Below are 18,860 nucleotides of genomic sequence, written 5' to 3'. Positions count from 1 at the left end.
GTTTTGGTGAAATGTCGAAACGTTATTATGAATCGTCCATGAAGCACCTTCGTTCTATCAGAGCTATATAAATTTAACTTATTTGTTGATCTAGATATAGATAGAAGCAGTTTGTTTTTTAAATCATTACGTATTTTCGGTCTTAATTTTTTTGTTTTTCTAGTTCATTAGGGGCCACCCTATTCACTTCTCATAGGGCCTCAAATTACCTGGTGCTTGGGTCTTGGTTTTAAATTTCTCGGTGGAGGTGGGATTTTGAATTTCGGAATTTCAACGTCTCTGAATTTTCCCCATTCTAATGTGTACCTGACATTACTTGGGGGAAGTAAAGGAGGTTGGTCGTTGTGCTGGTCTTTGGCAAGAGAATCACGTGACTTTAACATCCTCTGCTCAATTAGAGATCGATAGGTCTGAAAGGGTTATTTTAATTCACTCTACTTTTATATATACAGGGAATTATGAACTAGGAAATATTTATTTATACAAATGAAAAAGAAAAACAGTTCAACAATTTATTCTGTAATCGACTTGTTAGATAGAATTCAACATGCAGATCTAATAGTATGTCTCTGGGAATATACAAGCCAGTCTAAAGTTTAACATGTCAAACATTGGCAATATGAGCTTCTGAGAAATCAATCCAATAAATGGATATTGTGAATATTACAATAAGAACTTTTTTGCTTTGTTTTTCAAATGTCAAATGCCACATCCAAAATGACAGCATCAAACTAGTGACGTCAAATTTTCATGATGACACAAACATATGATTTATTTGATGCCAGTTCAGAAATTCTAAGTGTTCGTTGGCTGGCTGCTCTATATCATCTTGATGAAGACACAGAAGAAGGCAATGACCACAGCTGAGCTCAAGATTTGGCCAACACTGCCTGTAAGAATAAAATATAAAATCTTAGTGTCTCCCACGTCTGGCATTGCAAAATGACATTAAGGCTATAAACCAAAGGGACAGAATCAGTTAACAAAAATATAGTCTAAGAATAATTTATCACATTATCTTATCTTATATAATACAGATATTACTTCTAAAAAGAAGATGATTACGTCCTACGCGTCATGAATTTAGTCATGCATATTAACCAATGACCAGGATTCTGCTAAGTCACTGGTTTTCTCCTGGCCCTAACTATACATTTAAATGGTTTTTATTCGAGGTCTTTCTTTATGTATAAGTAGTATTGAAGATTTTCATACAAGAAGGCGTATCCGCAAATAGCAAAAATAGCAAGCATTTTTTTTTTGGTGTTTCGTGTGTACAGAATACGGAAGTATTGATAATCGAAGCATTTTGGGAGAAAAGTTTAAAACAAAAAAAGAGGGGGGGGGGGGAATACATTGGAAAAGTAGTCCTGGAATACATTGCAGAAAATATAATGTTTAGAATGATGAAGGAAGAGTAGCTGAGTGGCATGGCCACCTATCAATGAGGCGCGAGTTCGAATCCCTAATCCAGCTGATTTGTGTCTGCTGAGCACCTTTAAGGAGCACGGAAACTTTCTTCCAGACACCCCCCCCTCCCCCACTAGTCCAGAAAAGAGATGAAGGAAGAGTAGCTGAGTGGCATGGCCACCTATCAATGAGGCGCGAGTTCGAATCCCTAATCCAGCTGATTTGTGTCTGCTGAGCACCTTTAAGGAGCACGGAAACTTTCTTCCAGACACCCCTTCTCCCCCACTAGTCCAGAAAAGAGATTGGACCATCGCGCACTGTGCAGGCTGATAGCTTGAGATATCCGTTATACAAAGGAAATTTAAAAGAAGAAAAACATAAGAAATACCTTTAAAGAAAACAACAAATCTGCTATGATCCTATCACTGATATGGACCAGTCGGGAAGATAAAAGGAGGGATTGAGAAAGAGAGGGATATCTGAGGAATTTTACCGTACTTGATTTAAAGGGGAACAACCTGAATTTGAACTCATGGCTCGAGCCTACTGAAGCCGACATACTAACCACTGAGCTAGTAAGGTGCTTATGACTGTAGAAGATTGTATAATTATGGATTGTTTGTTTCAAATTTCATTTAAGGCGGCGACATGGAAAGTGGACTAATTTAGCTTATACCACCACTTCAGTCAAATACATTTTTATTCCCTTGTCTGAGATACCAAATAAAGTCATTTATTACTAATAGTTAATTAACTAGTTTGTTAATTTTATTTATTGGTTCCTGTGTTGTGAGGTAAAAGAATTAATTGTGCAAAATTTCAGCGTGATCCAAGATGGAGTGTCGGAGAAATAACGTTTACAAAGTTTTTACCAGACAGACAGACATGCAGACAGACACAGTGAGTTGATATAAGTTTTGTAAAAAAAAACAACTAAAGTATCCATGAACAAAAGTTTCCATGTGAGTACTGATGTCTGATGTACTTACTTGAGCTTACTGGCGTGCACATCTCACCCTTTGGGAAGTATCCATCAGAGCATACACATCTGTCGTTGGAGCCACATCTACCTGTGTAGCCAGGTTCGTCGAAGTTACAATCATTGTGTTCGTAACAGAGCGATCCGGGTTCTGCACCAATCAGTAATCAATGTACATTATAGAGTCTAAGCCATTAAAAAACTTTCAAAGACATTTTCACCTATTTGAATGAAAGATTCACGTACATTTGATTTTTATTAAACTTGTTAAATAATGACAAATTTATTTAAATAATGAATACATAATGAATTCACATTGAAAGAAATACATTTTTTATAGGAAATTATGTAATTAAAATAAATGCAGAGATGATGGATGGTCCGATTGTGAAACCTCCCGATGGACGACAGGGGATGGCAGCGGGAAGGGTTCAAATCCGGGACCAGTGAGACAGTTCAGAGCGCATACCACGCAGTCAGGAATGCATAAGATGAGATGTTTTGTTTTTATAAAAAAAAAGGGTCCACTTGTTGCTATAGATTCTGAGTATAGATTAAAGATTAGATGCTATTATAAGAAGATTACAAATTAAAGAAATTAAAGACACTTTTAAAAATGAATTATATTGTAAAAGTTAAAGAAATCTTAAAGTGTCTTTGCATCAAGGACAACAGCTGTTTAATGCTACAGTGTTTACATTATAATCCTATAGCGAAATTATCATCGCATGATACTTACGTGAGACTGTCACTGTTAGAACAGGGCTGTTGTCGCTTGTCACATCTTTAAACTTGGCCTTGCAGATGTATTCCCCATTGTTGACACTTGTGATGGCTGGGAGACTGTAGTACTTGCTTGTCACTGGTGATATTACACCTTTACTGATAACAAGTCGATAAAAGAAGTTCATGTTATATACGAACTCAAAGGCGGGCCATGGGGATCAGTCATTCTTAAATAGTTTGTCGCATAAATTCATTGTTTGTCATGAAAACTTTGTTAATTATATAAGGAATTTAAAAAAATATTTTCTTGTTTAATTGTCACGTCATTGTCGCAAAGCCAAAACTTTACAGTTTTACTGAAACAAATAAATTTTGGAGCCAAATCCTTAATCGTATCTGCTTCCACTTCCAATGAAAATAATGGCCAATCAATTTTTACCTATCGTCTTAGTTTTACATTGTGCAAGGCTCAAAATATATCCTAATTGTGTTCTAACACTCGGCTTTTATCCCATTCTTATGATATGATCCGTAATCGCTTCATGACTTAAAGAGGTCATTGTTAATGACAAACTATTTGTTAACGACAACATTATTTGTTAATGACAACAGTGTCACCTTAGCAGATTTACCTCCCTTCAATATTTTAATAAGGGTGCGTCGGCTGAGTGCTTAAGTGATTTGCTTCCGAACCTGGACTCCTGGGTTCGAATCTCGCTGAAGACTTATTTTAAACTTCGGGAACCTTAATGGGTACCCGAATTTAGTTGGGGCAAAGTTAAGGCGGTTGGTCGTTGTGCTGGCCACAGGACACTCTCGTTAACCGTAGGCCAAAGAAACACATGACCGTAACATCATCTGCCCTATAAACTGCATGGTCTGAAAGGAGGACCTTTTCTAAATATTTTGATGACTTTAGTCTTAGAATATACTCACACTTTCCACTCATAGGTCATCCCCTCAGTATAAGACTGTGTAATACACCAAAGCGTGAAGTGCCCATTCTCACCAAAATGTCTTGCAAGACCAGTGGAGATTAAAGGTCTTTCAATGGTAGCTAAAAAGCAAATAATCTGAGATCACAAAATGCGTAATACATTTCAATTTTAACATAGTGCATACGAGTTTGTGAGAGTTCATGTGGTAACAGTGGAGATAGTATTGAACGTGATTTACCTCTGATTATCTTTTGTCAAATAAATTGTATCCATTATTGATGCTATGTTAGTGTATATTAAATTAAGTTATGATAGGAAAAAAGCTATCTGTCTTCATCCAGAAACTAAACAGAGGATTCTTGTTACGATACAGTGTCTGGCATCGCTGAAGATTTGTCACCTCAATAGACGATACAATGATACCTCCCTTTTTATAGTGTTTCTAAAACTTTTACCACTGGCTTCACTCCCAAAACTAAAAAACATTTTCCGATTGCGCCCCTCTAAACCAGCTAGGCTCTATTTGGGGGCTCGTAGCTCCCACAGTGGGGTCCGTCGGGGTTTTAGAAGAAAACAAAGAAGAAAAATACAAAAATATAATTATACAATTTTTCTTTTCGTTCTGTGCATATATATTTTTCAATACGTTTGAAATCCAAATTTACGTAATAAATGTCTAGATTAATCCTTTTTTTTTTAGCGGAAAAAGTTATTATTTATCATTAGTAGGTAATGTGTGTTTTATATACTTTAAAAAAATCTTTTTGAAAGTAGAAAAGGAGAGGCTGCAGTTTCCATCTCCAACCAACAAACAGGATCTTGGGAAGTACAAGCCAAGAGTTTGTCTTTTTTTTCTGAGCTTCAGAATTTCATTCTCCATGTTGACGCACTATTTCTATTAGTAAGAGAGTTCATGTCGAAAATGAAGTTGAATGAAAATAAGGGTGTGTCGTGTGTCTTGCCAATACGCATGTCAGGAAGCTCTGGTCAATACTATTATCCACGTGCGTCTGAAATAGACGTGATCGTCGCTAATCGATGATGTCTATTGCTTAGAAAATCAATTTTTGACACTTAGTACAACGTGACACCCTCCTTGTTAACGGACGTTGACTTGTGGCACCAAACTTCTGGTAGACAACTAAACCGCTGTAGGTGTATATTTGAACTTATAAAACTTTAAATAACTTGAATAACTTCTTTTGTGAACAATACTAAATATAACTTTTATTACAATATCAACAAAGTCAATTTAAAATGAAATTAATGAATAAATGCAATAGAATATAGTCATATTGTAAAATGATATTCTAAACAAAATCTAAGTCACTACAAAAGACACATCTTTTCAGTCTGCCCCTCTGGAGCCGTCTCTCCTATCTAGGACCACTGATGAAAATACCGTTTTTCTTGCATCATTCACAACCAATCGTTTATTTCTTCCCACTGTCCCGATACACACACACACACACACTCCATAACAACCCTAAACCAGATAATGCTAGCGAGTACTCACTTTGTACGCTGACATCCTGTGAACTTGAAGCAAGATACACTTGATTGACTGATACACCACACTTGTAGGCAGCACTGTCATTCATCTGCACGTTGTCCAGTTGAAGCTTCCGGTCAAACTGGCCTGAAATGACCTTATTGTTTTGCGTCCACGTGTACTTGACATTGTCTGTACGAATATCTCCACAGGTCAGTGTGACACGTCCACCTCTGATTGGTTGACTTGAACTAATATATAGCAAGTCCTCTATTCGGTGAATGAAAAAATTTGAATAAGATTTTTGGCTATTAATACTTTGAAATATTTCTTAAAGTATTCATAGACTTAGCCAAAGACGTTACATTTGAAACTAAATACTTTGGAAGAAGCTAAAGAAAAACAAACAAAGGCATTATTTAGTGAAAGCGAATGCCAATAAGCATGAATATGGAAGAGGAAACCGAACTAAATCAATAAGATTAATTTAAAGCAGTAGATTTCCAAACAATAACAAAGAATTCTCTATGGTATTTAATATTCACCCATTATATTACATATTTTAAGTCCTTAAACATTTTCAGATTAATACAAGCTATTGTCAATTCACACATGAACCGTGTTTACATATAGGCATCTAGTTTTTAGAAGTGTCAACCACGCGTTAGCATACAATATGTAACACTTGGCTACCTCTGATGGATAGACCATAAATAGAAGGCCTTAAAGATAAACAGTATGAAATAATTTAAATAGAAGGCCTTAAAGATAACCAATATGAAATAATGTAATGTTATATCTTTAATGGAATACGCTTATGAACAAAAAAAAATTATACACATACTTAAACTATATCTCTTAAACTGAACTTCGCTTCGTGAATTAATTTCATTATTCCCATATCAACAATATTATCTTCGACCAAAACTAAAGTAATGAGGATACTTTATACGTATTGAAAGAAAAGAGAGAATTGTGGTTTATTTACTACATTGATAAATACTAAAATATTTTTATGCCAGTACTCTTGCGATGCACTATAGTGTCTGTACAGCTATTACTTTGAGAAGTCAGACAGAGAACTTTGATCAGCTGGCCAAGAAACTGTGCTCATTTAATTCCAAACAGAACCACAAAAAAGGTGTTGAGAATATAACACTCTCATGGCTGTTGATGACTCCAGGGAATCAAAAGATGTTTATTACGGATGCATGACTTGCTTGGAAGATAACTTACCAATTCTCACTTTGATCTGGTTCAGTGAAGTCACAGCTGACTGACTTCCAAGCTTAGCTGCGCATGAGTAAGTTCCAGATTCTGTAGCTGTGTATCTCATAAGTGTAGCATTGTTGATGACTGATCCGTCTCGCTGAAATCAAGACATTTCTTGAAGTGTCAAACACATAAGTATAATTCGATAAGTCTTATCAATTTTAACAACTTCGATAAGTATCAGCATGTTTTGAATGTAAACAATGTTTAAAATATTAACTTTCAAAAACCCAAGGACTCTCTGGATTTGATGCATATAGTATACATTTATTCTAGATATTCAATTTATCATCAGATAATAAGAGTTGACATTTACGATATAACAAAAAAAAGTGGATTTTACTTTACTTTACTTTACAGTCTTCTAAACCTCACATGGACATCCTAACACTACGTCTCATTAAGTCTGGTTAAGTTTCTCAGGTTACCATGAACGGTAACAATTCATATGTTTTCAATTACAGTGGGGTCCGAGGCGGAGCCCCTTTCTTTACCCTCATTCTACTTCAATTTTCTAAGGGTCTACAGCGAAATATTCCTCCCTAGTAAAAAGAGTCCAGGGCAAATAAAATTGAAATAAAAATGGATTGAAAGGACAAATTCTGAAGTGTTTGAGACCTTAGATCACAAAACAGTTTGATAAGAAAATAATGACATAAAAGAAATACATTTTTACCTGCCAGGTGTATAACAGAGTATTGTTACCAATGTAGACATCGTTAGGAGTAGTGGAACATGTCAGAGTAAATGCTGATGGAACTATCACTTCCTTTAAAATCCTCTCGTACATCGTGACACTGACAGACTGTATAGTGCCTGATCAAAACAAAAGTTTTATGCGTGAGAGTTGTACCACGATTTGGTGCTAAATTTCCAGTGTTTATGCTCTGATCTACAGCAAGGCAAGCTGTACTACAATAGTGCACCAAACTGCTGGAGTTATTCATTACAATTGAATTATACTTTATCTATTGAACTACATTATTATATAATAATAAAAGATATACAAATAAAAGATGTTAATAATTAGGACAAATAAGCACCAATTAATTATTTTAACTTAGCAAAAACTATGTAGAATCTATTTAATTTATGAGAATACTGTAGCGTCTTTTACCCACGATATGTATTTTACATTTTTAGCATTTTTATGGGGCACGGTGGCTGAGTGGTTAAGCGTTAGGCTTCCAAACGTGGCGTCCTGTGCTCGAATCTGGGTGAAGACTGGGATTATGAATTTCTGTATTTTTAGGGCGCACCTGAGTTCTCTCAACTCTAATGAGTACCTGACTTTAGTTGGGGGAAGTAAAAGCTATTGGTCGTTGTGCTGGCTACATGACACCCTGCCTGCTATTCGTTTGCCAAAGAAACAGAAGATCTTATCCTCTGCCCTATAGATCGCAAGGTCTGAAAGGGGAACTTGTCTAGCATTAATCCAGCGACCATTATAACTTATTGATAGGGCAAACTAAAAAGTTATGTTTTCTTTAAATATAATTTGTTGATAGAATGTATAATGTGTAAGCTACTTACTGACTAGAGATGGTAGAATCACTGGAGCGCTGGTTGGTTTGGAGAAAGTCACAGAAGAATATGAGCTGGCTATACTACACGTTGCCTCTTTACCAGTATTGGTACTATCAATAGTCACATAAGTGGGGTTATCAATATTTAGGCCTACCCCATTGACCTAAGTTGTTTAAAAAATAATTTAAAAAAAGATCTGTAAATTATAAGTACTTTGTAAATATAACTAAGTTTTTATTGAGTTAAGAGAGACTGCTAAAAACTACTTATATTTGAGATAGCCTTGCATAGTTGTCTGGCGCTTGGAACATTGAATCCGATGAGATTAAACTTAAGATCTAACGAGCACTATTTTAGCGAGAAATGCTTATCGATGTTTACCTTGAATGTTACAGGTCCATCATATCCCATCGGAATGTTAGTACAAAACAGAGTGATCGTAGCAGCAATGAAAACAGGCGATGTCACATCTACAGTTATTCTGGGCTGCACACTCGATGTTGCTAAAATAAGACAGGAAGGCCAAGTCTAAGATGGATTCATGTTTTTTTTGTTGTAAAATGTTGTACATATTCATTCAGAGTTAAAGAGAGTCTAGTTACTAGTCGAAACTTCCGGCAGTACGATGGGGAGGGGAGTGAGCAGGGTATGAACCTGGGATCATTGAGACGACCACAAGATAGTCCAGCGCTCATTCCACACGACCAGGCAGCCATCCCCCGTCGTCCTGCTGGAAGTTTGGACTTGGAAGTAGATTATCTTTAACTCCATATAGTATAAGTGATAGTCAAAGTTGGAAAACATTACTTGCTAATTTCATTAAACTTCACACCTTGAAAGAGAACGTGAACGTAACCTACCCGCGTCATCTTCTCTATGACAGTGTCATTATAACATTAGGGATATTCCCTTACAAGCAGCAGAAAGTAAACATGTACTTACTTGAGCCACCAGTGCCTAACAGGTATACAGTGTACGTGTCACTCAAGGGGGACACCACGACCGTTTCTGATCCAATGCCTTTACAACTGAAAACACATTGGTAACAAACATTCAATTAAATGAATGCTAATGTCTTCGATTTTGTTTTTTTTTTGTTCTAAATTCTGATGTATTTTTTTAAATTCAATCTTCTAGTTGGATTGTGTAAAGTATTTTTGTATAGACATTTTCTTGACATAAAAGTTGACAGGGTGAATTGTGTGCTGGTGATTAACAGTTAGATGTTCTTCCATTCAACATATAAATCTTAGCGTAAAGCAGGGTGAAGTCCGAAAGACATCAAATTCTAATCAAGGAGCTCAACTGTATAGAACATCTTGAAGTGGTAACCTCATGCTAATGCACTTTATAACCAAAGAGGCAACATTGCAATATAATAGAAAAAAAAACAATCTGTTTGGTAGCCAGGAGCTGTAGCTTTATGTAACCAAATCGACATGAAACGTTCAAAAAGTTCTTACTATCAGTGGGCCGAAAGATTTAGCTTTTTACTTCTGTAGTGACAAGTGGGTCTACTTAGTTTACACTATCTGTAGCTTATCTATACAATATCTGTCGCTTATCTATACAATATCTGTAGCTTATCTATAACACTATCTGTAGCTTATCTATATATTATCTGTACCTTATCTCTACAATCTCTGCAAACATTATCGGTCTCTACAAGTGACAGAAATGTATTTGAGATCGAGAAATCCTACAGTCTCCAAATTAAAATTCATCATATTTCACTTAAGGTACAAACTCGGGAAACCTGGTTCGCCAACCGAATGTTTTCCCATACAATAAATTATTGTAGCCATCTAAATAAATGTTTTTTTACTGTAGCACAAAATTCTTCCTTTAAGAATGACCTTCAGAAATATCTAGTGGATTTAGTGACGCAGAAATTAGAAGACTCGTATGTACACTCGAAAGAAAGACTTCTTAAAACAAGAAAGGCATTACTATGTTCATTATATGGCCATCTAGATGCAGCACTAGACCTAAAGTTTTAATTTAGAACTCTTAGGATGTAGTCTAAAACTGCTTCAATCTAGCTTGACCTCAAAAATATTGGCAACGCTTATAAACTTCAATACAATTGAAGCAACTTTAAATTTACTCAGTTATCGCATTTATGGTAATACGGCTGACCGAGAAGAATCGTTTGCTCTAGACCTAGATATAACATCTAGCCAATTTACATTGATGTATTTTTCTACATTGAAAAAAAATTATAACGGATTAAGTAGAGTTTTCCGCGTTCTGCCAACAAGCTAGTCATTTTTTGTTCTCAGCGATATACATCAACGGTTAAATTTCGAGTAAAATCGTTAGAGCAGTTTTTGAGGTCAGCTGTCTGCCCACCCACTCAGGCTCCATGAAGGAGTGACTTGAATAGAGGTTTTGTTAAAAACAACGCGCTACTGAACTTGTAAATAAACGTTTATATTCGAGTTTAACCAAGTCCTTAGGCCTATATACAAATATAATGTCTATTATGTTCCCTATGAATACCATATAAAAGGTACAGCTTTATAACAATACTACATAAGCACACTATTTGCTTTAATGTATACACTACACTAACACAAAAAAAGTTAATGTGTGTGCGACCTACTGATACACACGACTCAGGCCAATTACACAGGTCAACGGGTCAACTGCTGTTGAACAAGGGACATTACTGCTAGTACACGCAAATATGTGTTCGATGTGCTTTTGTGTTTAGCAGTGTTTACAGAAGGACTGATCGAGAAAATCGTAACAATACCAATCTAAAATGCTTATCTACACGTTGAAGATTTTTATTAATTATTCAGAATAAAAACGTACGTGAAGGCTCCAACTGTGCTGGGACTTGCTATATCAGTATATAAGTAACTTGATGTGGAGATCCTAGTACCACCCTTATACCACTCGTAGCTCTCTGCACCGTTGACAAAACATCTCAGAGTGAAGTTTTGACCAAGTAGCACCTCGTTGCTGTTTCTCTCAGGACCTGTCAACTGAGGCTTGTCCAGCTGCACTGCAAAAACAAGTTTCCAATTATAAAATAAGAAACAATCAAAACAGTTCCGCCACTTGTACTCTTTCGAATTTACTGAGTCTACCAGTCTGATTCAAGTACTGATCTTTAACTGATTTTCTTTTTCTGAAGAGCAATCAAATCGAAAACCGAAGAAAAACCCATAGCATTTTTCGCCTCTGACATCACAAACCAGATTTTTTTTTTTTTGCAATTAATAAAAACATACTTTTAAGTCTTCGTTTTTTTTTAGCTTCTTTCGCAGTCTTTTGTTTCCTGCCCTGGACAATATAAAAGCATACAGTAAATTAATTTCATATATTCAAAGATGAATTGTATTCCAAAAAGTTCACGAGAAATGAAATTCATTTTAGTTCCTTGTAACCAACGAGGAACTTTCGTATGATGCAAACCCAACTGACATTAGATAGAGAAAGTAAAGGCGGAAGGCCGTTGTGCAGGCCACATGACACCATCCTTAACCGTGGTCAACAGAAGCAGATGAGTTTTACATCATCTGTCCTGTAGATCACAAGGTCTGAAAGGGGAACTTTACTTTACTTTAGTAATTTATCTCAGTAATTCGAGCTTCCAAAGCATAATTTAAAACTCTGGTATAATCTGACTACAAATTAATTTCTAAGCCAATTTTAAGTTACAACTAAATATCAAGGAATTTGTTTGACAAGGCTTATGACAACGTTTATGGGTCAGTTCCGCACGTTTCAGGTCAATTTGACTACTGGTGTCACCTCTGCGGATAGAAAAACAGTGTCACATTCTTTTTGACTGCCCAAGAGAAGCCGGATTCCTATTCGATATCTCTGGGAAGGCACTTGACTTGTAGAGAAACATGCGTACATTCCTCACAGGTTTTTATTTAGGGATATTCCTTTTACAATTCTTCTTATCAGCTTGCAAATTCTTCATCGGGTCAAAAAAAAACACAACAAATTAGGAAAGTGGACAGGGTTCCAGAAAACGGATCTATCGATTTTCCAAGAGATTTAACAGTTTATGTACATCTTTGCAAAAAAAAAAAAAAAAAAAAAAGAATTATTCTGGTTAGACCTTTATAATTGTTTGAAGTCTAATAATCTAATAATTAAATTTGACATGGATTTCCAGACCATTTTATCTTGAACACACGTAAGAGGGAATTCCTGCAAGTCTTCCATTAAAGAGTGAAATAAATAAATGGACATTCAGGAACATTTTGCGCACCTCATCTAAGATCTCGAGGCCTAGCCACCACTCTAGAATCTGTCTTTTAACGTTGTCATGCTAGGAGCAAAGTAATCGCTTTTGCAAAAAGTCAACTGCTTCGTAAAGGAGTATTGTCTTAGTACTTATTGTTGTAGGAGGCGCGGTGGCTGAGCTTGGTTTCTGAACCGGGGGTCCCGGGTTAAAATCCTGGTGAAGACTGGGGTTTTTATTTCGGGATCCTTGGGCGCCTCCGAGTCCACCCAGCTCTAATGGGTAGCTGACATTAGTTGGAGAAAAGTAAAGGCGGTTGGTCGTTGTGCTGGCCACATGACACCCTCATTAACCGTAGGCCACAGAAACAGATGACCTTTACATCATCTGCCCTATAGACCACAAGATCTGAAAGGGGAACTTTACTTTTTTTTTTACTTATTGTTGTTACTTGTTAAAATAATACTTGTTAAGATAATACTTGTTAAAATAATTATTATTAAAATAATACATGTTAAAATAATACTTGTTAAATTAATACTTGTTATGAGTAAAGAGAGGCTCGGATACTCTCACACTCTCACGTATATGGAGTTTGATGATGATGACGATGATTACTTACGTGCACAGCCTGACCGTACGGGAACAAAAGACGAGTTGAGACATTGACAAATGCCATTGGTGCACGTGGGCAAAGTGAAGTCTGTCGCCAGGCAAGTTGTCGTTGTGGTACACGTGGCGCCATCTACACCTTGAATATCTGGAGATGCAGCAATAATAATAATAATAACAATAGCAATGTCTTCAATTCCGAACATCAAGGATGGTTGCAGTGGTTCACATTACTATACAGACCCAGTTGTGACCTACATATTTTCCCGCATCTCATGCAGACAAACCCTCTGTCTGTTAGCGGTTTATTAAAAATTTTTTTCCTTCTTCAACGCCTGTCTTCAATAATGGTTTTACTTTTGAGTCTCAGCATTAATAAAGTAAATACTGCCTTGCATAACATAAGAGGAATTTAAAAGTTGCAAAGCCATGTTCAACAAAGCAGTGAATTTAGACATATCAAATATTGTGGTCTTCATTTGCAACTACGGGTTGTCTTCCCTGAACACCGCAAGGTGTCATTTATTGCAGACGTGTTGGGAAAAACTAACCCAAATGTCAAAGACACTGAATTTAACTTTTACTTTTGCCAACTAGATAAAAAGAAGAATTGAGCTGTAGTTTTAACAATATCTCAAGGCGTCTACATTTATCTCAGCATCGAGCAGGGGCGTAGCTAGGAATTTTCCATCGTTTGGAGGCCCGGGGGGCTTGACCTCCTCTTTGGGGGCCCCTGCATTTTGCGTAATATTCAATTTTTTATGTAAAAACACCACTCATTTGGGGGCTCCCCTCAAGTGGGTCCCGGGGTGATTTTCAAAGTCTCCCCCTTTCTCCCCCACTCTAGCCTTGCCACTGGCATCGAGTCCCCATTATTACCGCTAAATAGTTAACCTATTATGTTTAAACTGAGTTTTAAGTCCTTGAATGAAAGTTGAATACTTCGTCCATGTTGAAAGAAGTTCGTTCTAGAAACCGCAAAGCTTAGAAAATGTGATTTTACGTGCTAAAAACTGAGACACACATTATCATCATCAAGCTTTAAAACAACAACGTTATAAACACGTTCTAAACAGGTTATAAACACGTTCTAAACACGTTCTAAACACGTTCTAAACACGTTATAAACACGTTCTAAACACGTTCTAAACACGTTATAAACACGTTATAAACACGTTCTAAACACGTTATAAACACGTTATAAACACGTTATAAACACGTTATAAACACGTTATAAACACGTTCTTGAGTTTGTACACCGGATACACCCAAATGCTAGCTATTTATAGATTTCCCGCCATGTAGGAACATCTCTAGTAGAGGACTAAACAACCGGGAATGGTTAATACATTTCAAAATGTCTGGCCAGTCAGCGAAAACCATTTCTGAAAGACATAAATTGTCAAATTTCTAGGAAAATAGTTAAGGCCGTTTTTTGATATCAGTGGCCATGAAGTGGCCATTCTCCATGAATGTGCAAGCTGATAGGAGGAATTCTAAAAAGGAAATAACTTGAAACCGATTTGAATGTAATATCGCAAGCGCGCGCGTGTGTGTGTCTGTGTGTGTGTGAAGTGGAAAGTATTTTGTTAACTAACAAAATAAAACTTTTTTTTAAGCTCAGAGAACAGCAACTGTTCTGTGGTGCTACATTAAAAAAATATTCCTACTTTCAATCTTGCTTGAGGACATTGAGGAGTTGAGAGAATAGTTGGCTACATTACAAGCAGTAAAAAGAAATGTACACATGCTTTCAAATGACTAGAAAAAAAAGGTTGTGATTCAGTTCTGCATGACTGTCTATTAGACTTTGCCAGGGACAGATCTTTATGGAGACAGCTTGCCGCTCTATGCACCGAACGGCGCGGGAAGATTTAAGTTTGTCTATTAAAAAAATGTTGAGAATCAGTTAAAGAGTTAAAAGCTTGCTAACATCTGTTTAAACACCTAGAAAAAGAATTATATAAATACTAACAATTGGAGCTCTCTCCGTCTATGAAAAGTATCATTCCGTGTTGGTCTCCATCAACGTAAGAGTTAAGACTTACAGTTAATCAATTATCCGAAATGTCCCATGCTACAAAGCGTGGTTTCAGGGTCTTAAATATTTCTCATGAACTGTACACGAATGTTTGTAAAATGTTTTATATGTTTCGGATGTTCCTTCAGAGTTTAAGATAGTTTACTTCCTAGTCCAAACCTCCCGTAGGACGACGGGAGCGGGCAGGGTTTGAACCCTCGACCGTCGATGAATCCGAACGACAGTCCAGCGCGCAAACAGCACGACCAGGCAGCCATTGGATGAAAAGAATAAAAGCTGCCTGCCGTATTAAAACAGAAAGAGCTTCACTTTGGCCTTGACAAGTGTAGCAAGTAGCATATTATAAGATAAGTAGCCTATTAAAAATGAAAGTAGTTAATAATATTTTTTTTTAAATTCGGAATGGGTTGCCTGAGTCAGCCATGAAAACCAATGACATACTAGAGTTTAAATCACTTATTAACAAAAACGAGGAAGAACTGATTAACATGCATGACTAGATGGACTCGTAAATCATACGCTATAAGAGAAGACAAAATATATAGGCATTGAGGAATTAAACTCTACAACATAGCTTTGAATTTATTAGATGGCTATTAGAAGAATTTAAAAAGTACTTTCTTTCCGAGTACTGTAATAGACTAAAACCACACGAGCTTCAATAAACACAATGATTTTATTAGTCTCTATTTATGTTCTTTATTCCAGCCACTTGTTCTCTAAACTGACTTCCTTTAACACACACAGTCCTGACACACCGCTGTTCACTCAAGCATGTACACTCAAGGTCCACTGGTCATTTCATACACAGGAACATACACTGCACTACCAGCCACGCAAAACACATACACTTACTATCACAAGTACAATCAAAGAAAAACCATGTGCCATCCATAACAAATTACTAAATTGAACGTTATCACTAGAATCAACTGATCCCACATTAAACTTTTCAGAAATGTGAATAATACTGACCTGTATAGTAAAAACAGACTGATAGAAAACATTAACCAAACTTCGTTGACTGTTCTCCTAGTCATTCGCCCTAAGGCTGTACGCTGCCCATGCAGGTAGAATGCAATGGAGGCCGTGGAATGATACGCATTTTTATTGTGCCGGATATACATTATAAAATTACGAAAAAAAAATTGCATTCAACTACTATTCATTGGCCAATTCAATTCTGAATTCACACATTGAAAATTGAAAAATTACTCATTGGTTTGGAGTCAGGAGTCAGGATATTTCTAATGAATGAACAAGTCGTCCCTACTGTCAGGAACGTTTCCTACATTGATACATGGCAACAAGGCTTACATCCAGTTTAAAAACAAACTGGACACCTATACCTCGCTACAAAAGGTTTTCTGTAATTCTAAAAAATAATGAAAATTGTATTCTTTTTGTAAAGAAGGTGTTATTGGCAAATGTCGTAAGTAAATAAAGGCGAGTGAATTGTCCAGTTTTGTCAAAATCTTTTAATCCAGGTCTCTTAACCAAGCTGTGAAACTAATTCACCAGCTTTTGATCTTCACACAAGATCTAAAGGAGCTAACAAAAGCACCAACTTTGTAATAAATTCCTCTTTGATATTCTCTTAACGACTATAAACTTTCCTGTTAGAGATTCAAGGTATACAATTTTCAAAAAGTATTGCTAATATAAAGCGCCCTTGAATACCTTAAGGGAATTTTTTATTTGAATACCAAGTTTAGTAGCTTAAAAAGTATTATTAATATTTAAAATATAAATTATATTGTAGAAAGGTCATGAAAAAAATTTTTTTATAATAAAAAAACAACAACATACTTACCCACTAAAAATAAAAGATATGCAAACGCTAGGGGGAATAACATTCTAATCAGTTCTTCTAGCTGATGTTAGTAACCTCTTCTGTGCAAATCTTTTCGTACTATCAGAAATTAAAAAGTGATTCTGCAAAAAAAAACAGCTACGTTAGATGTTACCAAGAAATATTGCTAATCCAAGCACATGTGCTATTCATACAATGTTATAAAAAAAAAGCAAATACTATTTCTATTAACAAATACCTCGCTGTGTTTCTCAAACTTGTGAGCACGGGTTCTCTTCAGTTATAAGATAGAGACACGTTCAATCAAATATCAGCTTGTAGAACAAGTTTTTTTTTTCAGAATGAGTCTTTGCTATGGACCCAGAGGTAACAAGTTTGACAACCATTATTCTGTGTTTTTAAAATGAAAAAACTGTATTGACATTTTTTAGTGTTTACTTTTCTAGCAAGCGATGTTTTAGCCTTGACACATTCAGACACTAGATCTGTATGCTCTCAATAGAGAGTTTCAACCTCTCAAGCCTTCACTCAAATACAATTTAATAATAATAATGATGTTGTGTATACGCGTAGTACTTAATTTAGACATCACCGTAAACCCTTTGTTTGTCTTAATCTCCAAGCATTATTTTTAATTTATATTTTAATTACATAAGGTAATATTTTACTAACTTTTAAACATCTGTTACAGTATCACAGTTTATAGTATTATTCTAGTGATAATTTATTTTTCGCTAACCTCCTTCTGTCATAGACGACTTAATGTTCATCTATTGGAGCACTTATTTTCTGTGAGAGACAAAGTCTGAAGATACATTCCAGTCCAAAAACAATTTGTTTGTAGTTCTCTTTGCACCAAATAATGCGGAGAAGTAATTCGTCTTCCCAATAGTCAACATCGATGCTTTGAGATCTCGTTTGTTTCCGTTCTCAAATTGAAACTGAGGGGACCATTTTTTTCTGGGCCCTACGCTATTCGCCCCATAGATACTGACTTTGGGGCTACGTTCTTTCTCCATCCAGTGGACTTGAACAAGCAAACGCAAGATTCGTTGTCGGAGGATGTGTAAGATTCTGAGCCGACCCTTTTGAGCGAGTATTTCTGTTTTGCAAACTCTTCTCTTGTTATGTAAGTTTCAGGTTTGGTCGGAGACAGCAAGGGAAATGAGTTTAATTTGTTGCTCTTGTTTCACTTAAGCAGCCCTAGACTCAATAGTAGCAGCGTGATCAAGTCACGTGTAATACGATAATATATTCACAGCGCTGTTCACCTAACCCTACGTTTCAGAACTTCACAGAAAACAAGTTAAATGTAAAGAAACAGAATGTAACCTTCATTCTCAAAAAATATTTTAATAACTTGTCTAGGGAGAAGAACTGCATATTTATAGCCATAAATATATATATATATATATACCAATACTGGAAGATGTATTTATCTTAAACAATATCAAACTACATTAATCAATGACCACTAATAAATTAACGAACTGGTTAATTTTTTTTATTGATTGTTATTTTTTTTTAGGAACACTGTGCCACCTTGCAAAATTTCAACACGATCGGAGAATGGGAAGTGGGAGAAATAACGTAGAAAATATTTGTACCAGACAGACAGACAGACGGATATAAGTTGATATAAGCGAGGTAAAAGAAAACAGCTCAAAATACAAACTTATCAAAAGATTTGAACAGTTACAAAAGTTTTACTTTCTACAAGTGTTTAGGCGTAGTCGTATGTGTGACCTCAAAGACCAGATGACCTTGAGAGAGAGAGAGAGAGAGAGAGAGAGAAATGGAAAGTTTAAATGGCTATTTTTTGGCGTATCCGATGCGTTTG

The 18,860-nt window shown here is 36.0% G+C and overlaps 1 protein-coding gene across 1 annotated transcript; it reads right to left on the bottom strand.

Moving 5' to 3' along the window:
• Positions 1 to 542: 542 nt before the first annotated feature.
• On the bottom strand, positions 543 to 17,377 carry LOC106068205 (carcinoembryonic antigen-related cell adhesion molecule 5-like). The gene is made up of 14 exons (XM_056045385.1): positions 17,259 to 17,377; positions 17,021 to 17,142; positions 13,177 to 13,314; positions 11,165 to 11,357; positions 9,287 to 9,372; positions 8,726 to 8,847; positions 8,351 to 8,507; positions 7,494 to 7,633; positions 6,782 to 6,914; positions 5,570 to 5,815; positions 4,052 to 4,172; positions 3,129 to 3,271; positions 2,400 to 2,540; positions 543 to 890 (listed from the first exon to the last, which is right to left on the bottom strand). The coding sequence occupies exons 2-14, from the start codon at positions 17,061 to 17,063 to the stop codon at positions 820 to 822; spliced, it is 1,734 nt and encodes a 577-aa protein (XP_055901360.1). The 5' UTR covers positions 17,064 to 17,142; positions 17,259 to 17,377; the 3' UTR covers positions 543 to 819.
• Between the last annotated feature and the right edge of the window lie 1,483 nt (positions 17,378 to 18,860).

Source organism: Biomphalaria glabrata, chromosome 10, assembly GCF_947242115.1.
Source record: "Biomphalaria glabrata chromosome 10, xgBioGlab47.1, whole genome shotgun sequence".
In the NCBI taxonomy this organism is placed as follows: Eukaryota; Metazoa; Mollusca; class Gastropoda; family Planorbidae; genus Biomphalaria; species Biomphalaria glabrata.
Note: the sequence above shows the minus strand (reverse complement) of the source record. Positions and strands in the feature narration are given on the sequence as shown.